Below are 24,967 nucleotides of genomic sequence, written 5' to 3'. Positions count from 1 at the left end.
TTTGTGTATTTGAACCCTTTCCAACAATGACTAAATGATTCTGAGAGCCATCTTTTCGGGGGTGAAAACTTTTGAACAGAATTAAAATGTGTACATTTTATCTTCTTTTGCCTAAAGATCATATTCATTTTGATTTAGTACTGCCCTTCAGAGGCTACAGAAGAAATTTACATGTTTCCCAGAAGAAAAAAAAATAAGTTCAAATTTACCCTGATCTTCAAATTCAAGAAGTCTTCACCCCCCAGCTCTTAATGCATGTTTTTTTTCTTCTTCTGGAGCATCAGTGAGCATTTGAACCTTTTGTAATAGTTGCATATGAGTCCCTCAGTTGTCCACATTGTGAAAAGATGGATCTCAAAATCATACAGTCATTGTTGGAAATTGTTCAAATACACAAAAATCTGGAAACCAAATAATTTGTGGGAAATTAAAAATATATATATATTTTTTTGTAGAACAGCAGGCAGTTTAATTATTCAGGACAAACAAGGGATTCAAGAACAACTATAACTAAGCCAAAAAAAAAAAGATTTCAGCTATTATTTTCTCTTGTGTACTATATGTATGTGATTTTATGTGAAATGTCTTATTGTGGTCAGTACCATTTATGATCCCTCTTATTTTGGTAAAGTAATTAACATTTTGCAGATTCTGAAAGGGGGATGTAAACTTTTGATCTCAACTGTATGTCAAGTTTTGTATTTTTGCTTTGCGTTGTTTTGTTCTGTTTTATTTATTTATTTTATTTTACTTTTTTGCTTAGTTTTGTCTTGTCATGTTTTTTGTTTCTGTTCTGTCATGTTTTGTTTAAGGTGTTTGAAGACTTAGTCTAAATGTCTCATTATTTGTTTATAAATTAGTGAACTGACAGTACAGGAGAACAAATATTAAACAAGTATTATTTTATTTTATTTTTTTCAGATGCATCTTCCACAGAACAGCATGAGCTCTTCATGCAGAAACTACAGCAGTGCTGCGTAATGTTTGACTTCTACGACACAGTGACTGACCTAAAGAGCAAAGAGACCAAACGGGCCACTCTTAGTGAGCTTGTGGATTATGTTTCCACTAACAGAGGTGTTCTGGTGGAGCCTGTCTACCCTGAGATCACCACCATGGTCAGCATTCATGTGATGTCCACCAACCTTTAAAATTGATTTGTTTTTAGTGAAAATAAAAATCCCTTCCTTAGTGATCTATCTAGTCAAAGTAAACTCCAAATCATTTTTGTTTACAGGTTAGCACAAATATTTTCAGAGCACTTCCACCCAGTGAAAACCCAGACTTTGATCCAGAAGAAGATGAACCCACTCTAGAAGCCTCCTGGCCACACATGCAGGTCAGATGTAGCCTGGTACTCTCACACTTTATGGCTCATTGTTTGCATTATTTTTTTTATATATGTGAATATGTTATATTTAATAAACTTCATGCACAGCACAGTGTGTGAATAAATTAAACCAGTCAAATTTTTTAAATATGCATTTTGTTCATGTTAAAGTATAATGTTGACACGTAAATGCATTTATTTATTTATTTGTTAGTTTGTTTTATTGATTTATATGTTGTAATATCTTTTTCTACATGCTTAAATTATTAGAGAAATATTAAATATTGTCTTTTTTTTTGTTGTCTTTTTTCAGTTGGTGTATGAGTTTTTACTTCGATTCCTAGAAAATCCAGACTTCCAGCCAAGTACTGCCAAACGCTACATTGACCAGAAGTTTGTGCTACAGGTATATGAATGTTTTAATAATTCTACTGTAATTATATAAATATCATGTAAAAATTAAATAATTAATTATTTTTTTTCACACATATAGTTTGTGATTATTAGTCATTATTTGTTCTTATTATTTTTTTCTGGGCATTTACCTTTTTATTTTAAAGGAGCATAATCTTATACTCTGTCATTAATTACTCATTCTCATGTTGTTCCAAACCCTTAAGTCATTCATCTTCGAAACACAAATTAAGATATTTTTGATGAAATCCGAGAGAAATGGGTCTTCATTTAAAAAAAAAAGTGTCTTTTTTTATATTGTTTTAAGCATGCAATTTGTGAGGTTTATCCCTAAAACACACATCTGACTTAAATGAGGAATACAAGAAAGGAAAAGGAAACAAAATTGAGGTTGAAAGTTTAAGATACAACTTGTTTTATGAGAATGTATACAGTTGAGGTCAAAAGTTGACACCCCCCTTTCAGAATCTGCAAAATGTTAAAGGGATAGTTCACCCAAGAATGAAAATTTGATGTTTATCTGCTTACCCCCAGGGCATCCAAGATGTAGGTGTAGTGTTTCTTCAGTAGAACACAAACGAAGAATTTTAACTCAAACCGTTGCAGTCTGTCAGTCATATAATGGCAGTCAATGGGCAAATATTTGAGAGTAAAAGAAACGTACACAGACAAAACCAAATTAAACCCTGCAGCTCGTGACAATACATTGAGGACTTAAGACACAAAACGATCGGTCTGTGCAAGAAACTGAACAGTATTTATATAATTATTTACCTCTGATCCACTGCAACATTCAACTGTCCTGAGCGCGTCAACGTGATCTGCCATAGTAGATGTACGCGCGGAAGCGATTTGTCGCGTGTATAGATCACTCATTGTTTACACAGTGCATAATGGCTACTCAAAATGGTAATTACTTGTGCTTATCCTGATTCTGGCAACCGATTTAAAACTAAAAGATTACGTTTCTTGTGCGAACTCATCCAGGAGTGTTGACTTTTCACCAACTACATTGCCAGAGCACGTTGACGTGCCGGCTGTTGTGAACACGCTCCATACAGTTGAACGTTGTGGTGGATCAGAGGTAAATAATGATACAAATACTGTTCAGTTTCTTGCACAGACCGATCGTTTTGTGTCTTAAGACCTCAATGTATCGTCACGAGCCGCAGGGTTTAATTTGGTTTTGTCTGTGTACGTTTTTTTTTTTTTACTCTCAAAGATTTGGTCCCCATTGACTGCCATTATATCACTGAGAGACTGCAACGGTTTGAGTAAAAAAAAATGTTTGTTTGTGTTCTACTGAAGAAACAAAGTCACCTACATCTTGGATGCCCTGAGGGTAAGCAGATGAACATCAAGTTTTAATTTTTGAGTGAATTATACCTTCAATTATTCATACAATCATACAAAATGCATGTTATTGTTTATAATACTGAACTGGATAAAATGTTTCACATAAAAGAAAATAATAGTTGAATTTATAAAAATGACCCTGTTTAAAAGATTACATCCCCTTGATTCTTAATAAAAGGAAAGAAAAACCATGCATTAAGAGCCGGGGAGGTGAAAACTTTTGAACAGAATGGAGATGTGTACATACAATGTTTCTTAATTTGCATGACTATCATATTTATTTCATTTAGTACTGCCCTTCAGAAACTTCTAAAATACTTACATGCTCAGATTAAGACAAAATAAGTCAAATTTACCCTAATCTTTAAATTCAAAATGTTTCACCCCCTTGCTCTTAATGCATGTTTTTTTCTTCTGGAGCATGGAAAGGGTTAAAATACACAAAAAGGCTGGAAAACTAAAGAATTTGTGGTACCTGAAGGATTTTTTTCTGAAGAACAGCAGGCAGAATCAAGGGGACGTAAACTTTTGAATGGGGTCATGTTTATAAATTCAACTCTTCTTTTTCTTGTGGACTATATATAAACTTCTTTTATGTGAAATATCTTATTCAGGTCAGTACTAAATAAACAATAACATGCATTTTGGTAAAATAATTTACATTTTGCAGATTCTGAAAGAGGGATGTACACTTTTGACCTCAACTGTATATTCTCATAAAACAAGTCGGTAACCCTTTATTTTAAGGATCAGGAATTAAACAGTAATTAATGACTAATAACTGCATTTGTAAATGACTAGTTATGGACTTGTATGCCATTACAAGCTATTTGTAAGGCCTTTATTGGCTGCTGTCTTATGTTGGTCTTACAGACCCTTTATATTTGTTTCTGTCCTAACAGTGTACTAATTAGCTAAACATAAAACAAACTAATAGCTTGTATTGTGCGAGTTACAAACTTTGTAAGTTCTCAGTACACTATGCGAATGTGTAGCTTATAAGTATGAAATAAATATAGAATAGGAATTTCATCAGACATTTAAATTAGCTGAAAAACAGTTACACAAAAGCAGTCTTCTAGCAGGTGTTCCATACTAATAAATGTTTAATAAACAACATTTTCCCCATTCCCTTAATTTATTAACAGCTAACAATCACATTTCTCAAATGCAACACTATAATATATATGAAATTACACGTGTGGCAGGCCTGGTCTTTTCCTCTTTTTGCATCTGCCTCAGCCAGTGTCTGTTCCTGCGTGAAGCAGTGGGTCATCAGCTGTCCGAATCGACCCGGTCATTCCCCCTGAGCACACTGAATGCTCTGGAATGTAGAGTCAGTGTGGACGCTGGTAAAGGCTAGTTTCCATGATGCGAGTGTTTCCTGGGCTGCTTTAAATAGCGGCCTGTTGTTTACGCCACAGGAAGGAAAGAGGCAGCACTGTAGTCCAGGCTTGGAGAAAGAACATAATGACAGATAGCAGACACAACACAAAAAAAGTTGTTCTAGTGTAGATGTGGTAGATCGTTCAACTGGGTGTCTGCTGTTTTTTTGCATTATTATTTCATTTGGAGAAGCTGTTGTACAGAAGTTACATATTTTAGCTTTAAGATTTTGAAAATGTTTTAGGGCATATTATATTTTACAAATATATACATTTTATTATTACTTTTGTTTTTCATATATTTACCATGTACTGGGTCCTGTTAGGTGACAACTTAACTACTTAAATGAATTAAATTCCCATTTGAAAGTGCTTTATTTTAGGGTGATAAAGCTATGGTCAGCTGGTCTTTTATTCCAGCTTATTCATAGTGATGTATTGAAATAAGCCCTGCATGTGAAGGATGAGCAATTTTAATCCTGTTTGAAATTTGATTTAGAGTTACTAATGTTTTAGACATCATTAACGGCCTCTTGAATGTGATTGAGGTCAGATTCATTTACTAATAATGTCATGTTGCATAAAGGCTGTTGTCAGATACATCACTCATGGCAGGGATTCATTGTCTGGAGGCTAAAGGTAGCATTATATAACGCAGTCCTGTGTGGACAGTCTAATGTGACATAACAGTCGACGCTGCCAGAATCAAACCATTCCATAAAACCTTCCATTAGGAGTTTCAACTGGGTACAAATTGTACATTGCATGCCATGTTTTTCGTTCATTCTTAATTGTGACCCTGGACCACAAAACCAGTCTTAAGTAGCATGGGTATATTTGTAGCAGTACATTATATTTTTTTATTAAATAATATATTATATCAAATAAAGATCATGTCCTATGAAGATATTTAGTAAATTTCCTATGTAAATATATCAAAACTTAATTTTTATTAGTAATATGCAACTTTATTTGGACAACTTTGGGTGATTTTCTCAATATTTAGATTTTTTTGCACTCTCAGATTCCAGATTTTCAAATAGTTGTAACTCAGCCAATTATTGTTCTATCCTAACAAACCATACATCAATGGAATTTAGCTTTATTTAGCTTACAGATAAATCTTTAATAAAGATTTTTTTTTTTTAAATGACCCTTTTGGTTTTGTTGTCCAGGGTCACAATTTATACTTTTCAGTATATTGAAAGGTAAAAAGGGAAAAGAAAAACAAGATAATGATTACATTATTGCAGAGTTGCAACCTTAACCTTCATCATGTAGCTGTCCCTTGCTTTAAAAACTCAGATAACCCAGGCATCGTGACTACAAACAAAATGTCACACTATTCAGAGAAGTTTCAGTTGTGTAGTGACTTTTCAAAGGTATTAGAACAAAGAAACCGCAGAGAACTGGCACCTTCAAGGAAGATGAGAGAAAACGGCAAAGAAATGATTGTGAGGAAATTGACTCCTTGCTTTTTTTTTCAGCTCTTAGAACTGTTTGACAGTGAAGATCCTCGAGAGAGAGAGTTTTTAAAAACAATTCTGCATCGCATCTACGGGAAGTTTCTAGGTTTGCGTGCCTTTGTTCGGAAACAGATCAACAATATTTTTCTGAGGTAAGTAAACACTTACACTTGTATATATATATGTGTGTGTGTGTGTGTGTGTGTGTATATATATATATATATATATAAGTCAAGCCCGAAATTATTCATACCCCTGGAAGATTGTGACTTAAAGTTACTTTTATTCAACCAGCAAGTTTTTTTTTTTTTTTTTGACCGGAAATGACACAGGCTTTTCCCAAAAGATAATAAGACGATGTACAAGAGGCATCATTGTGTGTCTTTTATTTACATTCGAACAAAAAGTGGCATGTCCAAAATTATTCATACCCTTCTCAATAATCAATAGAAAAGCCTTTTTTTGGCTATTACAGCAATCAAACGCTTCCTATAATTGCTGACTAGCTTTTTGCATGTCTCCACTGGTATTTTTGCCCATTCATCTTTAGCGATGAGCTCCAACTCTCTCAGGTTGGAGGGTCTCCTTGCGATCACCCTGATCTTAAGCTCCTTCCACAGATTCTCAATTGGATTTAAGTCAGGACTCTGGCTGGCAAGGTTATAATAGTTTTGGATTTTTCATTAGTTTTAGTTTTTATTTCGTTTTGACTTTTTGTTTTCAAATTCAGTTAGTTTTAATTAGTTTTAGTGGCAGATTTACTAGTTTTTATTAGTTTTTATACTTTGAAATTGCTTAGTTTTAATTTAGTTTTTATTAGTTAAAGTGTTAGTTTTAGTTTTTTTTTTTTTTGTAAATTAGGATATTTGTCAGGTGCATGATTCGCGGACAGACTATTGACACGTGACATCACAGACTACGTGGTGCCGTACGGGTAAAACACCTGGCATAAAACAGGCAATGTGAAGTAGCCTAAATAGATTTTTATTTCAACCCAAAAGGCTTATGTTGTAATAGTGGCGGCCCCCAAAGGTAAATTTAATCAACTTAGGGTTGTACTTTAATAGTGCTGTTCGGGCACCAGACAAGGCAAAGATTCCAAATTTTGCCAAATAAAAAAAAATAATACACAACACAAACATCAGAAGGAAAGAATGAAGTGGAAAACAATATATTTACTTTTTTTTTTTTTCGTTTTCACAGCATTAATAAAATTTAAAAAAAAACATTAATTCATTGAGAAAAAGGATTTTCACTTGCTCAATTCAAAAAGTCCAATAGAAAGTGAAACCATAAAAAAAGAAATGTCCTCCTACTAAAAAAGACAAAAAGTGTCTGTTTCGTTTTTAACTCAACTGGAAACTGTCTTAAAGTTCACCGTTTTCACACATCACAAGACAAAAATCAAAAATGAGAAAATAAATTTAGGTTCGATCAGTTTGCAGTGTGTTGTGTGAGTGCGGGAGCGTGAGTTTTTGTGCAGTGTGATTGTTTGTGTGTGCATCTGCTGCGTGAAGCAGGCAGCGTCTGGTCGGCCAACCAATTTACAGGCCGGGACACAAATCTTTGGAGCTTCAGCGGAGTTTTATCAGAAGAAGAGAAACTATAGCACCTGCGGCAGGCGAACCAGGCTGGACTTAAGTTGCAACCGGTATTAATGCACCACCAATTTTCTCCGATGTTTTGGCGTTCACACTCGGTCTGCGCAAGCAAACAATCCAACACCTTTGGTCACAGTTTCTTTCAGGTACCGTTTCCTTCACGTTTTTTTCCATCCGCTCACTCCCAGACTTCCGTTTTAATTAGTGGGCAAGGTGCAAACGCCGGTATAGATTTGGATCCATATCGCCACAATGTTTACAAAGACGAAAACGAAGGACGTTTTTGCTATAATATTAGTTAGTTTAAATTCGTTTTGTATACACACAAAACAGTTTAAGTTAGTTTTCGTTTTTTTTTAAACTCTCGTTTTTATTTTTATTTCAGTTAACGAAAATGCTTTTTCAATTCTAGTTTTAGTTTTTTCATTAGTTTTCATTAACTATAATAACCTTGGCTGGGCCACTGCAAAACGTTAATGTTTTCGTCTGCTAACCATTTCTTCACCACTTTTGCTGTGTGTTTTGGGTCATTGTTGTGCTGAAATGTCCACTGGTGCCTAAGGCCAAGTTTTATCTGCAGACTGCCTGATGTTGTTATTGAGAATTTTGATGTGTTGCTCCTTTTTCATGGTGCTGTTGACTGTGGTTAGGTTCCATGGTCCACCGGCTGAAAAACACCCCCAAAACATTAGGTTCCCACCACCATGCTTGACAGTGGGGATGGTGTTCTTAGAAGGCTACATCATTGTGGCCAAACAATTCAATTTTTGTTTCATCTGACCATAAAACAGAAGACCATAAGTCTTCTTCTTTGTCCAGATGAGCATTTGCAAAGGCCAAGCGGGCTTTTGTGTGCCTTATCTGGAGAAGTGGTGTCCTCCTTGGTCTGCGTCTGTGGAACCCAGCGGTGTGCAATGTCTGTGGATTGTCTGCCTTGAGATGTTGCCACCAGCAGAGCCCAGATTCATCAGGATGGCCTTGGTGGTGATTCTTGGATTCTTTTTTTACCTCTCTTACTATCCTCCTGGCCAGCACAGGTGTCACTTTTGCCTTCCAACCACATCCTCTGAGATTTTTCACAGTGCGGAATGTCTTGTATTTTTTAAAAATACTTTGCACTGTAGCCACTGGAACTTCAAAACATTTAGATATGGTCTTATAGCCCTTTCCTGACTTGTGAGCAGCCACAATGCACAGCCGCAAGTCCTCAGTGAGCTCCTTTGTCTTAGCCATGACTGTCCACAAACCAACAGCAGGTGTTTTTCACCTATTGAGTTGATTAAAACGGCTGTTCCCAATGAATCAGGGTAGTTAGGATGCTTTAGAACAGCTTGGACTATTTGGAATGGTATATAACTTTGGATTTTTCCATAGACTGTGACAGTTTGCAAAGGGTATGAATAATTTTGGACATGCCACTTTTTGTTCAAATGTAAATAAAAGCTGAGAAACGATGATTTTTCCACAATGATGCCTCTTGTACAATCGTCAAGATAAGAAGCCTGTGTCATTTCCGGTCAAAAAAAAACTTGCTGGTTGAATTAAAGTAACTTTAAGTCAGAATTTGCCAGGGGTATGAATAATTTCGGGCTTGACTGTGTGTGTGTATGTGTATATATATATTATTTTTTTTATTTATTTTTTTTTTTGGTTCAGCAAGGACACACAAAATTAATATATACATTATTCAGAAGTGACAGTAACAACATTACAATGTTAGCATGTTTCTATTTCAAATAAATGCTGTCCTTTAAACTTTTTATTCCATAAAAATGTTAAGAAGCTTTGCATCACAGAAATAAATTCCATTTGGAAATATATTCAAATAGAAAATGTTTTTTCAAAAATACAGAAGAACATGTAATATTGTGAAATATTATTACAATATAAAACAACTTTCTTCTATTTTAACATACATTAAAAATCTAATTTATTTCTGTGATAATGTAACGGAACGTGCTGGTTCAACGAGACGAGAGACAAGATAAACAATTAACACTATTTTAATAAACTCTTCAGAGTAACAAGCAGGATAACAGAGAATACCACACACGAAACACAAGTAACATTTGCAAAGACTGACAGTAGACTGAACTCAAGGACAGGTTTATAAAGCTAACTAATAATTAAACACAGGTGACACAGATCACGGTGACGAGGACTAAACCAAATGATAACAAAATGACAGGGGGAGACAATGGGAGAAACCAATAGAAAAGACATGAACTGACAGAACTGTGACATTACGCCCCCCTCCGAATAGGCGCGTCCTCGCGCCGTAGAAAAAGAAAAACAAAACAGAAAAGAGGGGCGAAAAAAAAAAAAAAAAAAAAAAAAAAAAAAAAAAACACAACAGAAAATGTCCATGGAGGCTTCGGCGGAGGACGCCACCCCAGGAGGGGGACCAAAACAAAAGTCCAGGTGACAGACAATACAGTCCAGAGGGGCGACGACGGAGGGAGGAGCCAGGGAGGACATGGGTGGGGCTTAAGGCAGGAGGAACAGACCCAGACCGCAGCCATGATGACGGCCCACTGTGGAGCCGACGGAGGGAGGAACCATGGTGGACGAAGGCGTGCCGACTCCATGGGGCCGACCGACAGAGGCGGAGCAGATGGAGAAGGAGCCCGAGGCGGAGACGGAGAGCCGATGATCCGGGGTGACGCCGAGGATCCGGAGGGCCAAGGTGGAACAGGCTCTGGCGCCCGAGGCGGAGGCGGAGTCCCGGAGATCCGCGGCGGAGCCGGAGCGACAGAGGATGGAGGCTGTGCCCGCAGGAAGGAGGAGTCCCAAGGAGCCGGTGGGACGGCGCGACGAGGCACAGCCGGAGGAGCAGAGTCCTGAGGTGACGATGGGGTGACGACTGACCAGGGCGGAGCCGAAAAGACGATGGAGCCCGGTGGAGCTGGTGGATCGACGGGCGACGGTGTAGAGGAGGGCGTCGAGAGCCGAGGTGGAACCGCGGGGTCGAAGGGCCGAGGCGGAGTCCTGGACTCGGAGGCTGGAGGCGGAGCTGAGGGATCCTCCAGCCGAGACGCCGATGGAAGCTGGCAGCCCCGCGGCAAGCCCACTGCACAGGTGGTGGCTGAGGGTGAGCTGAGGGGCTGTCAGGGGACAGCGGCGGCCAGACAAACATGGCATCAGATGACAGAGGGTGGGTGGGTGGGAATTCCGGGCAGACAGGACAGACGGATATTTCCATATCAAAGTCAATTAAGTTACCAGAGTTATCTTCGATGAGATCCGAAAAAAAATCTATTAAGTCCCCAGAATTAGGTCCAAGCTCACCCTCAGTGGTGGTGCAGTGGGCAGGGCTCTCTGTAGCCCTCTCTTGCTCCACGTCATACTCCACCGTCGCGGATGTTGCAGTCGGCTCTCGCACCTGGTCCGATGGGTCCAGCTCTGGCTCTGTCGCTCTCGGCTCTGGCTCTCCATCGTCGGTGGGCTCGGGCTGCAACTCCGCATGTCGGGGTGATGTTTGGCTGGGTTCTGGGTCGTGAGTGGGGCTGACGTCCTCCTCGACGACGCCGACAGTCCAGGAAGATTGGCAGGACGCCAGCACCCACTCGATGAAATCCGGCAGGCTCTCTTGAGGACCCTCCCCGGATAGCAGCGCCTTGGTGGCAGAGTTCAGTCCTAGGCGGTAGTGGACGCATAGGCTGCTATCCGGGAAGTGTGACTGGTTTGCCAGGAAGAGAAACTCACATGTGTGGTCCTCAAGAGAGCGTTCCCCCTGCCTCAGGAGGATCAGGAGAACAGTAGGGTCCATACTTGAAAAAAACAAAAAACAAAACACTGAGGCTAACAAACGACAAAATAAACGAAGGGGAAGGTGCCGGAAAAACTGTTTCGGTCGGTCTTTCTGTAACGGAACGTGCTGGTTCAACGAGACGAGAGACAAGATAAACAATTAACACTATTTTAATAAACTCTTCAGAGTAACAAGCAGGATCAGGCAGGAAAACAGAGAATACCACACACGAAACACAAGTAACATTTGCAAAGACCGACAGTAGACTGAACTCAAGGACAGGTTTATAAAGCTAACTAATAATTAAACACAGGTGACACAGATCACGGTGACGAGGACTAAACCAAATGATAACAAAATGACAGGGGGAGACAATGGGAGAAACCAATAGAAAAGACATGAACTGACAGAACTGTGACAGATAAAAGCTGAATTTTTCAGCTTCATTAGTTCAGTATTCAGTTTCACATTAACCTTCAGAAATCATTCTAATATGCTGATTTATTATCAGTGCTGGAAACAGATGTGTTGCTTAATATTTTTTTTGGAATCTCTGATACTTTTTTCAGGATTCTTTTATGAATAAAAAGTTAATAAAATAAAAAATAAAAAGAACAGCATTTATTCAAAATAGAAATTGTAACAAAATACACTAATGTTCAAAAGTTTGGGGTCAGTAAATCTTTATTCTTTCATTTTTTGAAAGAAATTATTACATTTATTCAGCAAGGATGTGTTAAATTGATAAGAAAAAGGATAGCAAAGACTTATATTGTTAGCAAATATTTATTTTAACTTTTTTCAAAAAAATTTTTAGTAGCACAACTGTTGCCAACATAGATACTTCCAATAATTAATCAGCATATTAGAATGATTTTTGAAGAATCTTTTGACACTGAAGACCAGAGTAATGGCTGATGAAAATTCAGCTTTGCATCACAAGAAAAAAATATTGTATATTATTTTATTGTAATAACATTTTGCAGTATTATTGTTTTTTCTGTATTGTTGATCAAACAAACGCATGTTGATGAGCATATTTGTATTTTTTTTTTTATTATATAATATTGCATTATATTTTATTTGAAATGTAAATCTTCATATTGCAATTTTCCCAGATATATCTATGAAACTGAGCACTTTAATGGAGTCGCTGAACTCCTTGAGATTCTGGGCAGGTAATTCTTTATTTCATTTTCATTTTTTGCTTATGCATCTATGTTCATGTTCTGTTCACAGATCGTTTAATGCAGTTAGTGCATTTGAATATAGCATAGAGTCAGAATGCATGCTGGGTAACAGATTGTTTGGCTGTGGGTTTAGTGTATAGGTGTTGGCTGGCTGTAGTCATCTAATGTCAAACTTTCCATGCTCCAGTATCATCAATGGCTTTGCTCTGCCGCTGAAGGCTGAACACAAGCAGTTCCTCATGAAGATCCTCATTCCCCTGCACACTGCCAAAGGACTTGCGCTGTTCCATGCACAGGTAACCCTGTACAGTCTGAGCAAAGCTGAAAAACCTGTTGCACACAATCTACTACAACCAAGTGCCTTTTGTAATCTGACTGATAATTTATATATTTTTTGTAAGTTAAAGGCCTTTAGTATAATCGTAAAACGGTCTACCTTCAGGTCATGGTTCAAGTTTCTTTTTGCTGTGAAATCTTTGTTCCATATTGTTAGTAATATTTTAAGATCTATACTTCCTGAACTGAAGTATACCTTATATAGTTCAGCTGACATATTTTGGGAATCCCTGCAATAGTGGCACTAGGTTAGGCAAAAGTTTGTGGATCCTTGCATTGACCCTTACTGTTTACAAAGTTAAACAAAATTATTGGGATGTGATTCATAAGCGTGCTGATATGAAAATATTTGGCAGGTTGATTGTTTGCACAGTATTTGCACAAACCATCTCTTCTTTAGTATCTACTGTTCACATTCACTCTTCACTTTGTGTTTCAGCTGGCCTACTGTGTGGTTCAGTTCTTAGAAAAGGACCCGACCCTCACTGAAGTGGTACTGCTCACCTCACTCCCTCCTTCACACAATCCCATTTCAGTTTATTTGAGCCACCAACACACTTTGCTTTACAGCTACATTCTGAGAGTTAGAATCTATTATAGGAAATAAAATTTTAAATCTAATTTTATAATTTATGTGAGTAGTAGTAATAATAGTAGTCAAAATGTGTACTTTCTGCACACTAGTGTCCTTGACAGAATTGCAAAAAAATAATGTCTTATAAAAAAATTCCCCCACCTGACTTTTGTAGGGCAAAAATATAGTCTTATCCAAAAGAGAGTAAATGGTCTTGATGACTGGTAGGTTTTTACCCAGAAAATCAATGTTTAGCTCCATGAGATCAATGTTTATCATAAGTATGTGATTCTGCTACCAAAAAGCAAACTTTGAGATCCCGTGAAGTGTCCATTTGTAGACTGCATAAAAAACCTGTGTACTCTATTTAACATGTTCTAAATGGCATTTTTATTTTACATTTGAAAATAAAACAAAAATTATGTTTAACTTAAACACATACAGTGAGGAAAAAAATTTTTGGATCCCCTGCTGATTTTGTACGTTTGCCCACTGACAAAAAAATGATCAGTCTATAATTTGAACGATTGGTTTATTTTAACAGTGAGAGACAGAATAACAACAACAACAACAACAACAACAACAACAAAAAAAAACGCATTTAAAAAAGTTATGAATTGATTTGCATTTTAATAAGTGAAATAAGTATTTGATCCCCTATCTTCCTTGGTTTGGGGCTCCATGCAAGATCTCACCTCGTGGAATTTCAGTGATCATGACTGACTATGCAGCACCCGCAAGATCCCCCTGCTCAAGAAAAGAGGAGTGGGACAGAATCCCTCCTAAGATGTGTGCAAACCTGGTGGTCAACTACAAGTAACGTCTGACCTGAAAAGGGTTTTGCCACTAAGTACAAGTCATGTTTTGCGAAGGGGTCAAATACTTCTCAATAAAATGCAAATCAATGTATAACTTTTTTGAAATGCATTTTTCAGGTTTTTTTTTTTTTTGTTATTCTGTCTCTCACTGTTCAAATAAACCTACCATTAAAATTATAGACTTATCATTTCAGTGGGCAAATGTACAAAGTCAGCAGGGGATCAGATAATTTTTCCCTCACTGTAATTATAAACCAGAAAAAAACTGAAAATGTTCAAGTGGTCACTTAATTTTTTCCATAGCTGTATATTAATTATTGGTTCTGATTTTTACACAATATGGAAAAAACATCATTATATTATAGTAGATGTTTTGTTGGTGATAGTATAATTCATTTGGAATGTGCTACTATGTTGACTTCCAGGGCTCTTAACACAGAAAATCCTTCTGGAGTAACCCGAAGTAATAAGTGCCTTTATCAAGGCCACAGTGGTGAATATTTAAACCCCTTAAGCAGCAATTCATGACCTTATAACCTATACCAGATGTTAAAGCACTAGGCTGTGGCACCCTGAGAACAGGTACTGATGCCAAACTTCCTCAGACATCACAGAGTGTTAAGATGCTGAGGGGCTTCTGGAGGTTTGGCTTGCTCTTGGGGTTTCAAGCCACTGTCACTGGCCATCTGTGTATTTTTCACCCAGTGTGATAATACATCGGCTGCTGGGTTTGGTTGAACAGTCATGTGTGAACAGTGACTGCATTGCTGCCAACCACAGGGAAGCCCAGAGTTCATCGTGAGCTCATTACCACTGCTATTCGCCTGTAAGCAGGAATTAACTCATGGCTTCATACAGGCATGAATCCCTAAGTTAGAGGGCAATGGTGTTGAAAGCAGAGCTAGAAATGATATGGTGCAATGAATGATATTTCATATTTCTGGGTTTGGGGAGTGCAAGTAAACAGCAGGGGAAATGGCACAGCTGGATCCGGTGAGACATCCATATGACGCAATAAAAATAGCACAGCACCTGCACCAGCATGATTTATCTGTCAAGTAGTCAAAGTACACATGTCCCTCCCTAGTTTGGAATTGGCAAATTTCTTTTCTTGTGATACATTCAAATAAAACAATTTACAACACTAGCTAGCCAAACAATTAGATAAGAAAATAATTGTATTATCCACTGGTAATTGAACAGATATCCATCATAAAATAAAAAAAACTTCCCCTTTACTCTTTACTTTTTGTTTGATTCTTAAGATTTATTTTCTTAAGATAATGAAGTGAGGCCTGATTTAGTTTTAGATTTATCACAGATAACATTTAAATTACATATTAATGTATTTATTTACTACCTTACTTATTTTTCCTTTGTTTCTCACCATGAATATATCTGTGGAGAAACGTGTGTGTTTGATATATGTATATGTGTATGTGTACAGTGCCTACCAAAAGTATTCATACACCTTCATTTTTATCACATTTTGTTTTGTTGCAGCATTATGTTAAACTGCTTTAAATTAGTTTTCCCCCCACATCAATTTACACTCTGTACACCATAATAATGACAAAGCAAAAACCAGATTTGCAAATTTTACAAATTTATTAAAAATAAAACACTGAAATAAGTACATTGCATAAGTATTCATACCCTTAACTCATTACATAGTTAAAGCACCTTTACAGCCTCAAGTCTTTTTGGGTATGATGTGACAAGCTTTGCACATCTGCATTTGGCAATTATCTGCATTCTTTGCCTCACCTTTTCACCTCTCAAGCTCTGTCAGCTTGGATGGGGGCTGGCAGACATTTTCTAGAGTCCTAGTTGTTCCAATCTTCTTCCATTATGGATAATGCTTCTGTGAACCTTCAATGCAGGAGATTTTTTTCTGAACTCTTCCCTAGATCATTGCCTTAACGCAAGTCTGTCACTGAGCTCTACAGGCAGTTATCTTGACCTCAGGACTTGGTTTTTGCTCTGAAATGCATTTTCAGCTGTTAGACCTTTTCTGAGAGGTGTGTGCCTTTCTAAATCATACTCATTCAAATGAATTTGCCACAGTTTAACTCCACTCGAAGTGTAGTAACATCTAGAAGCAATATGAATGCTCCTGAGCTAAATTTCGAGTGTCCCAAAAAAGGGTATGAATACTTATGCAACAGGATCTTTTCAGTTTTTTATTTTTAATAAATTTGCACAAATGTTAAAAACCTATTTTTTGCTTTGCCATTATGGAGTAGGGAGTGTAGATTGATGTGGGAAAAAATAAATTTAAAGTAGTTTAACATAAGGCAGCAACATAACAAAATGTGAAAAAAATTATTCATACCCCTTCATTTTTTTCACATTTTGTGTGTTATGTGTGTATGTGTGTTATATATTTATTTTTTAACCATTTCTGTTTCCTCTTAGGTGGTTCGTGGCCTTCTTAAATTTTGGCCCAAGACGTGTAGTCAGAAAGAGGTAAACCCCCTGAAAACGTACACCCCAGTCATTAAAAAAATAATGAATGCATTATGAGTGTCAGTATAATGGCTACTCTCTTTTTTTTACTTTCCCAGTGTTCGCTTACAGGCTATAGTGTCTGATGAGTTCCTGTGTTCTCTGTCTCTTCTTTGTCAGGTCATGTTTCTAGGGGAAATTGAAGAGATCCTGGACGTTATCGAACCCACACAGTTCAAGAAGATTCAGGAGCCATTATTTAAGCAGATCTCTAAATGTGTAGCCAGCCCTCATTTTCAGGTACAGTGTAGTGTTAGTGTAAAATCAGAGTCTGTCCAATTTCATCACATCAAACAACAGCTGATTACAAATGCAATTGGGAATCAAATCCATGCCACATACAGTAAGGAAAGGACATGACGTCGATATGGTGTCCCATATTTGGACATTTGTGCTCTGCATTTCACCCATCCAAGTGCATATACACAGCAGTATGTAGTAAACAAACTTTCAGTGACTTGTTTAGTAGAAGCTTGAATTTTATTTTTATTATACCTTTTTTATTTTCTGCAACAGATTTTTAGCAGCAATAATTCGGCAACACATATTTTCTTTGGTAACCAATTATTTTGTAGTGCTTTAACCTGTATTTAGTCAAGTGAAAGCTTATTTTACCCTTTATTATACCATTATACTAGCCTGGAAAAATCCAGACCCTAATCTATTAAGATTATGGGTCTGGAATCGAGCAATGAAAACTGCCTAACTCGAGGGGCGGCACCAAGCATGCATTTGAAACTCTAACTGCACGCAATTGGATAACGCCACGACCAATCACAACAATACGCTTAGCTACCAGCAAAGCTAAATGATGTTTCATTAACAAAGTTCGGGAGAAGCGCATCAGATGCTTAGCGTAAACATCACAAGTCAATCAGCGCCATAGGTTTAAATACAGCTGACTCACCTCAATTCACTCGATGGTTTATCAGTAAACCTCCACCACCCCATCTCATCACTCCGAGTTCTCGCTACTCCTATTGGGGGGTAACGTAGCTACTCTGGGTTCGGGCCACTCCCGAGCTCGGAGCTCGGAGCCCTTCACCGGACAGCACGCCAAACATGCACTACTATTCTCCGGCTAATTATATTTAAGCGTGAACTCGTGAACTGATAGATTAAACTCTTGCCGTATCCAGTCGGCAAAACGGCAAAAACGTCCTTCTTGCAGAGGAACGATTCGAGTTTTCGGTTTTCTGTTCCTCTTTTATATGGAAAGCCAAGTCTAACTCGTTCATTGTAGCGGCCAAAGCCGTTTCAAACAACTAGGGCTGTAATCAACCAAAGAAAATCTTGGTCGACTGAAGTCCAGAAACTTTCGACTAAAAGTCGACTAAAAATGACGTTGTGGAGGGAAAAAAACGTACATTACATTAATTAGATACCTACTGTACTCAGTACTTGGTAGCCTTGTTGTCTGCCTAAATTAATTATAAATAAACATAAAAAACTTTTTGCAGTATATTTAAGCGTTTTTTACCTAATTATTTTGCATTGAAATGAGTCTGACACGCGAGTCTGTCGTCTCTGACAGCGGTGCATCACGTGCACCTGCGCAATATCATAGCCTGTGATTTCTGAAAACAGTACTATGTTGTCAACTAGTGATATCACAAGAACTTTTGAGGAATGTGCAACATAATTTAGAAAATTATTTTAGTCATATGTTATAAGTATAACTGTCAGACACTATCATTTCAGCCGCTCTGCGCAGCTCGCACAGAGCGAGGCTGAACATTAGAGCTCAGCTACGCGGCTGAGACACGAATAGACTTAACAATTCCTTCCGTGATATTATTTTTCCGTTTGGATGAGGGGCCGTTCACATGTCGCGCCTAAAAACGCGTGGAAAACGCTAGGCGCGATGCTTTCTTCCTAATGTCAACAAAGCGCTCGGGCGCTTGCTCTCCGGAAGCGTCTGCCGTTTCTAAGCAACCATCAGCTGCGCTCTAGCTCCAAGCCTATATGCGTCTCATGCATTGTTGCTTCTATTTGCGTCAAAATAATGGAGGCTTGACAAATCATAAAGTTCAGAAAATCCTTGGACCACAATGATGAGCTGTTTCTGCTGAGGTTTCAATGTAACGGAAAAACGTGAGGAAGCTGATGAAGCGGAAAAACGAGCGCGTTGCACCGCGTGCGCGTCGCGACCACGTCGCTTCCATTATGCGCGCGCAAGACGCGCATCTACATTTGAAATAACGAACTTGATCGCGCAAAAGACGCTACATGTGAACGGCCCCAAAAGCCTACTTATCTGTCTCTCTTCTCCAGCGGGTTGGGCTAATCCAAAAAAGTGAAAACAATGGGGGTGTTCTGAAAACAGACTGTTCCCTGTGAAACAGGGGTGCTCTGAAAACACCCCCATTAGCAATTAGTGCTTTCCACCTGATGAAATAAGCACGGCCAAACTGATGAAATGAGCGCGGCAAAAAATCGACCAATCAGAATTATATGATTCGAACGTCGCAGTGCTGTCATCATCAGCTTAGCTCGCCTCTGGCCCGCCTACATCAGATACACCGATTTGATTGGTTCCCACAATTGCTTACGTATTGCAGTAACCTGCATCATTGCTCGATGCCAGAGTGTCTTGCAGAGACAATTCAAATTGTGCTCTCGCGAGACCTCTGGATTTCCAGGGTACCATTATACCTTTGCAGTTCACATTTCTGTTTGGTTCACATTCTGGTGCAGACTGGAGTTGCCCATACCATACTTTGCAAATAATAACAGCTTGTAATACTTTACTGTTTTGCAAATGCATGTGGCATGGATTTGATTTTGACATTACTACTCCAAAATTTGAGGTCTGTCTTATTTTTTAATCATATTTATTTATTTTAAGTTTTTGGAAGCAGTCTAAAATATTATTGTAAAATATTATAATATTTAAAAAAAAAAAAACTTAAAAAATAAATTTTCAATTTTAATATATTTTGACATTTAATGTCATCCTGTGATGGTAAAGCTGAATTTTCTTCAGTACATCAGTACTCAAACATTTCTATGGAAGCCCATTTCCGCCACTGAATAAAAAATAAATAAAAAATTATTGCGACTTTTTGTCTCACAATTCTGACTTTTTTTCGAATTTTTAAATATAAAGTCGCAATTACGAGTTATAAGTCTGAATTGTGAGAAATAAAGTCAGTATTGCGTGATATAAACTCGCAATTACAAGCAAAAAAGTCAGAATTCTGAGAAATAAAGTCACAATTGTCAGAATTCAGAAAGTCAGAATTGGGCAATTCTGTGAACATATCAGTCTTCTTTTTCTCCTCAGAACTGGACTATGACTCGCAATTGCGAGTTTATATCAAATTTTTTCTAAGAATTGCAAGATACAAACCCGCAATTGCAAGAAAAAAGTCAGAATTGCGAAATTATATACTTTATTTCTCGAAATTGAGAGGTTTCATCCCACAATTCTGACTTTATTACTCGCAATTGTGTTTATATCTTACAATTCTGAGAAAAAAGTCAGAATTATGAGTTTATGATGCGATTCTGAGAAAAAAGTCAGAATTGCGAGATACAAACTCACTATTGCAAGATTATATCCCACAATTCTGAGTTTATATCTTGCCATTCTGACTTTATAACTTGCAGTTGTGAGTTTATATCTCACAATTCTGAAAAAAAAAGTCAGAATTGCGAGAAAGAAGTGAGAATTCTGACTTTATTTCTCGCAATTGTGAGATTATATCCCGCAATTCTGACTTTATATCTCACAATTCTGAGAAAAAAAAGTCAGAATTGCGAGTTTATATGATGCAATTCAAAAAAAAAAAAATGTTGAGATGTTAACTGAAAATTGCGAGAAAAAAAGTCAGAATTGTGAGTTTACATAACGCAATTCTGAGAAAAAAGTCAGAATTGCGAGATATTTTAAAATATAAAGTCGCAATTGCGAGTTATAAGTCAGAATTGGGAGAAATAAAGTCAGTATTGCGTGATATAAACTTGCAATTACAAGAAAAGAAATCAGAATTCTGAGAAATAAAGTAACAATTGCGAGTTAAGTCAGAATTGTGCAGTTCTGTGAACATATCAGTCTTTTTTTCCTCCTCAGAACTGGACTATGACTCGCAATTGCAAGTTTATATCTCATTTTTTCTCAGAATTGCAAGATACAAACCCGCAATTGCAAGAAAAAAGTTAGAATTGTGAAATTCTATACTTTATTTCTCGAAATTGAGAGATTTCATCCCACAATTCTGACTTTATTACTCGCAATTGTGTTTATATCTTACAATTCTGAAAAAAAAGTCAGAATTGCGAAAAAAAGTCAGAATTCTGACTTTATTTCTTGCAATTGTGAGATTATATCCTGCAATTCTGACTTTATAACTTGCAAATATGAGTTTATATCTCACAATTCTGAGAAAAAAAAAGTCGGAATTGTGAGTTTATGATGCAATTCTGAGAAAAAAAAAGTCAGAATTGCTAGATACAAACTCACTATTGCGAGATTATATCCCGCAAATTCTGACTTGATATCTTGCCATTCTGACTTTATAACTTGCAATTGTGAGTTTATATCTCACAATTCTGGAAACAAAAAGTCAGAATTGCGAGAAAAAAAGTCAGAATTCTGATATAAACTTGTAATTGCGAGAAATAAAGTCAGAATTCTGACTTTATATTTCACCATTCTGAGAAAAAAAGTCAGAATTGCGAGTTTATATGATGCAATTCTAAAAAAAAATAATAATTGAGATGTTAACTCAAAATTGCGAGGAAAAAAAGTCAGAATGGTGAGTTTACATAACGCAATTCTGAGAAATAAAGTCACAATTGCGAGTTAAGTCAGAATTGTGCAATTCTGTGAACATACCAGTCTTTTTTTTTTCTCCTCAGAACTGGACTATGACTTGCAATTGCGAGTTTATATCTCATTTTTTCTCAGAATTGCGAGATACAAACCCACAATTGCAAGAAAAAAGTCAGAATTACAAAATTATGTACTTTATTTCTCGACATTGAGAGATTTCATCCCACAATTCTGACTTTATTACTCGCAATTGTGTTTATATCTTACAATCCTGAAAAAAAGTCAGAATTGCGAAAAAAAAAGTCAGAATTCTGACTTTATTTCTCGCAATTGTGAGATTATATCCTGCAATTCTGACTTTATATCTCACAATTCTGACTTTATAACTTGCAATTGTGAGTTTATGATGCAATTCTGAGAAAAAAAAGTCAGAATTGCGAGATACAAACTCACTATTGCGAGATTATATACCGCAATTCTGACTTGATATCTTGCCATTCTGACTTTATAACTTGCAATTGTGAGTTTATATCTCACAATTCTGAATCTCACAAGTCAGAATTGCGAGTTTATATAATGCAATTCTAAAAAAAAAAAGTTGAGATGTTAACTCAAAATTGTGAGAAAAAAAGTCAGAATTGTGAGTTTACATAACGCAATTCTGAGAAGAAAGTCTGAATTGTGAGATAAAGTCACAATTACCTTTTTAATGTTTTTTTTTATTCAGTGGCGGAAACCGGCTTCCATACATTTCTTAGTATTATCAATGTAAAAAAAAAAAATTTATAAATGTTGGAAACGGTTGTGCCACTTAATATTTTTGTGGAAATGGTAATACATTATTTTCAGGATTCTTTAAATAGAAAGTTTAAAAGTACAGCATTTATTTGAAATAAAAATCTTTTGTAACATTTTAAGTGTCTTTACTGCCATTTCTAACGGTGTGTTCACACGGGGCGCAAGCGTCAACGCTTCCCATTGACTTTGAATGGGTGACGTCAAGCTTTGCTGAAAGGAATTGTGGATCCGTCGGCGGCGCTTCACTGGCGTTGCTCGCGGCAGAAGTTGAGAAATTTTCAACTTCTGCCGCGAGCAACGCCAGTGAAGCGCCGCGTCAGCCAATCAGATCGCTCTATGCAAATACAGAGGCCAGGCGGCAGCCAATCACGTTCATCCTGTTCAAGAGCAGCATTTCATTGGCTGACGCTGCTATGACCATAAACGTCAGCCACGCCTTCCGTTAAGCGTTGGCGCTTGCGCCCCGTGTGAACACACCGTAATGTCTTTGCTGAATAAAAGTGCTAATTTTTAAAGTTAATGCCAAGCATTTGAACGGTAGTGTACATTTCATTATCTGTGATGTTTGCAGGTAGCAGAACGATCGCTGTACTACTGGAACAATGAATACATTTTGAGTCTAATCGAGGAGAATAATGCCAAAATCCTTCCCATCATGTTTGGAAACTTGTACCGGATCTCCAAAGAACACTGGAACCCGTATGTTATGGATTTTTTTATTTATCTACACTATAATCATTTGAATATTGCCACAGATTGGATTTTTTTTTTTTTTTTTTTTTTTTTTTTTTTTTTTTACTTTTATTAAAGGAATCATTATTTAATTACCTTTATTCCAAACCCAAACTGACTGACTGTTTTAAATGATTGTTTCCAGTTGCTCTTTTAAATGCATATATAATTTGAAAAAAAAATTTTGTTCGGTGTACACTCTTAAAAAATAAAGGTTCCAAAAGGGTGTTTTTGCAGTGATGCCATGTAAGAACCATTTTTGGTTCCTCAAAGAACCTTTCAATGAACAGTTCTTAAAAGAACCATTTTAAAAATCTAAAAAACCTATTTCGACGATAAATAACCTTTTCTGCATTTGAAAAGTTTCATAGATGTTCAAGGTTCTTCGTGCTAATAAAGATTGTATTTGTCCCCCTTATGAAGATTCATAAGTTGATATAAAATAATTAAACACATTAATGAAATTACATGCAGGAGTGTTCGTAACTCTGTTTTAATTGTCTTAGGACGATTGTGGCCCTGGTCTACAATGTATTAAAAACACTAATGGAGATGAACAGCAAACTGTTTGATGAACTAACGGCCTCATACAAAACTGACAGACAGCGGTAAGATCACGTCTCTACTCTTCTCATTTAATTTGAAATGACACTGCTCATGATTGCCATCACTTCTGTCCTCAGGGAAAAGAAGAAAGAGCAGGAACGTGAGGAACTCTGGAGGAAGCTGGATGAACTCAAACTTCAGGAGAGATCAGCCATCCAGAATAACAGACATGAGATCCAGTTCACCTACAGCAACAACAATAACAACAACCACCTTCACGATAAGGCTGAAAACACAGCAGCATCCGTAACCAACAGAATTGAGAGCGACACCTGGGCCAAATGACGCTGCCCTCTTTTTTCTTTACGCAGTATTTTGCTGGTTTACAGATGTAAACCAATGTAGAGATCAGTAAAGGATATGGACCTTCAGCAATAATCATTTTTAAACTTTTTTTTTTCCAGAAGCCTATGTAAAAGTAAATCTAAATGCTATTTTCTCCTGCTAAAGGATAATATATTTTCTGTATGTAAGTCTATTTTGGATGTAAAGTGTGGTTATAGTAAATTATACATTTTTGGCTAATCAAAAATGTACGATTTTCACCGGCACTGCAGTGCGATCACATTTACCACTCTTCTGTGAGTTGGGAAATTTCAATAGAAATCCAAGCGAATGGGAATTTCGTATTAGGATGAAATGCGTTCAAGTTGGTCATGTGGATTCGCCACGCTGACCAATAGAAAGCTGCTAGTATACATCGCTACACTACTGCCAAAAAATAATGTACCTTGTGTCTAAAATTTCACTAATTTGAATGCAGTTCTAATCAGTATTTTTGTCTTTTTTTCCCAGCTGAAATTGTCTAAATATATATTTGGGAATGTATCTTGAATTAATTAATTTTTCTTAAGATACACTATATTGCCAAAAGTATTGGAACACCCCCAAATCTTAATGTTTAAGCATATAACGATATTCTAGGGAATTGTGTGCTTCTAATTTTATAGCAACAGTTTGGATACAGTTCTTTTCTATTCTAACATGGCAATGCCTCTGTGTATAAAGCAAGGTTCAAATAGAAACAATTGATTCAGTCAGTTTGGAAGAACTTGACTGGTCTGCATAAAGCCAAGTCCTAATCCCAGCTGAACACCTCTGGTGTGACTTTAAATGCAGACCTTGAGCCAAAAACTCAGTACCAAACACCAATGACTTGTAACTATGGGTACATTCATTTTAGACACTTCCAAAACTGATGCAACAGAGATTGAAATACAATTTTAAAAACATGAATTATGCTTCCATCTTTGTGGAATTCCATCTATAAAATTAGAAGCACACAATTGCCTAGAATATCATTTACATGCTTAAACATTAAGATT

At 37.0% G+C, this 24,967-nt stretch overlaps 1 protein-coding gene across 1 annotated transcript; it reads left to right on the top strand.

Annotated features, from left to right (window-relative positions):
* The first annotated feature begins 925 nt into the window (after positions 1-925).
* Positions 926-24,467, top strand: ppp2r5a (protein phosphatase 2, regulatory subunit B', alpha isoform). Its single transcript, XM_073852951.1, has 12 exons — positions 926-1,118; positions 1,238-1,339; positions 1,644-1,736; positions 5,973-6,103; positions 12,422-12,481; positions 12,681-12,789; positions 13,269-13,322; positions 16,640-16,690; positions 16,850-16,969; positions 22,876-23,003; positions 23,543-23,644; positions 23,720-24,467. The coding sequence occupies exons 1-12, from the start codon at positions 954-956 to the stop codon at positions 23,925-23,927; spliced, it is 1,323 nt and encodes a 440-aa protein (XP_073709052.1). The 5' UTR covers positions 926-953; the 3' UTR covers positions 23,928-24,467.
* Positions 24,468-24,967: the final 500 nt, after the last annotated feature.

The sequence above is a fragment of the Garra rufa genome, chromosome 13 (genome assembly GCF_049309525.1).
Source record: "Garra rufa chromosome 13, GarRuf1.0, whole genome shotgun sequence".
NCBI lineage: Eukaryota > Metazoa > Chordata > Actinopteri > Cypriniformes > Cyprinidae > Garra > Garra rufa.
This window is presented reverse-complemented; position numbering and strand designations above follow the sequence as displayed.

Excerpts from the sequence above, each read along its gene's own strand:
- ppp2r5a (XM_073852951.1), top strand. The coding sequence starts at position 954 with ATGCAGAAACTACAGCAGTGCTGCGTAATGTTTGACTTCTACGACACA. Across the intron at positions 13,323-16,639 it reads ACCCGACCCTCACTGAAGTG|GTGGTTCGTGGCCTTCTTAA; the intron begins GTACTGCTCACC and ends GTTTCCTCTTAG. Across the intron at positions 23,645-23,719 it reads TACAAAACTGACAGACAGCG|GGAAAAGAAGAAAGAGCAGG; the intron begins GTAAGATCACGT and ends TTCTGTCCTCAG.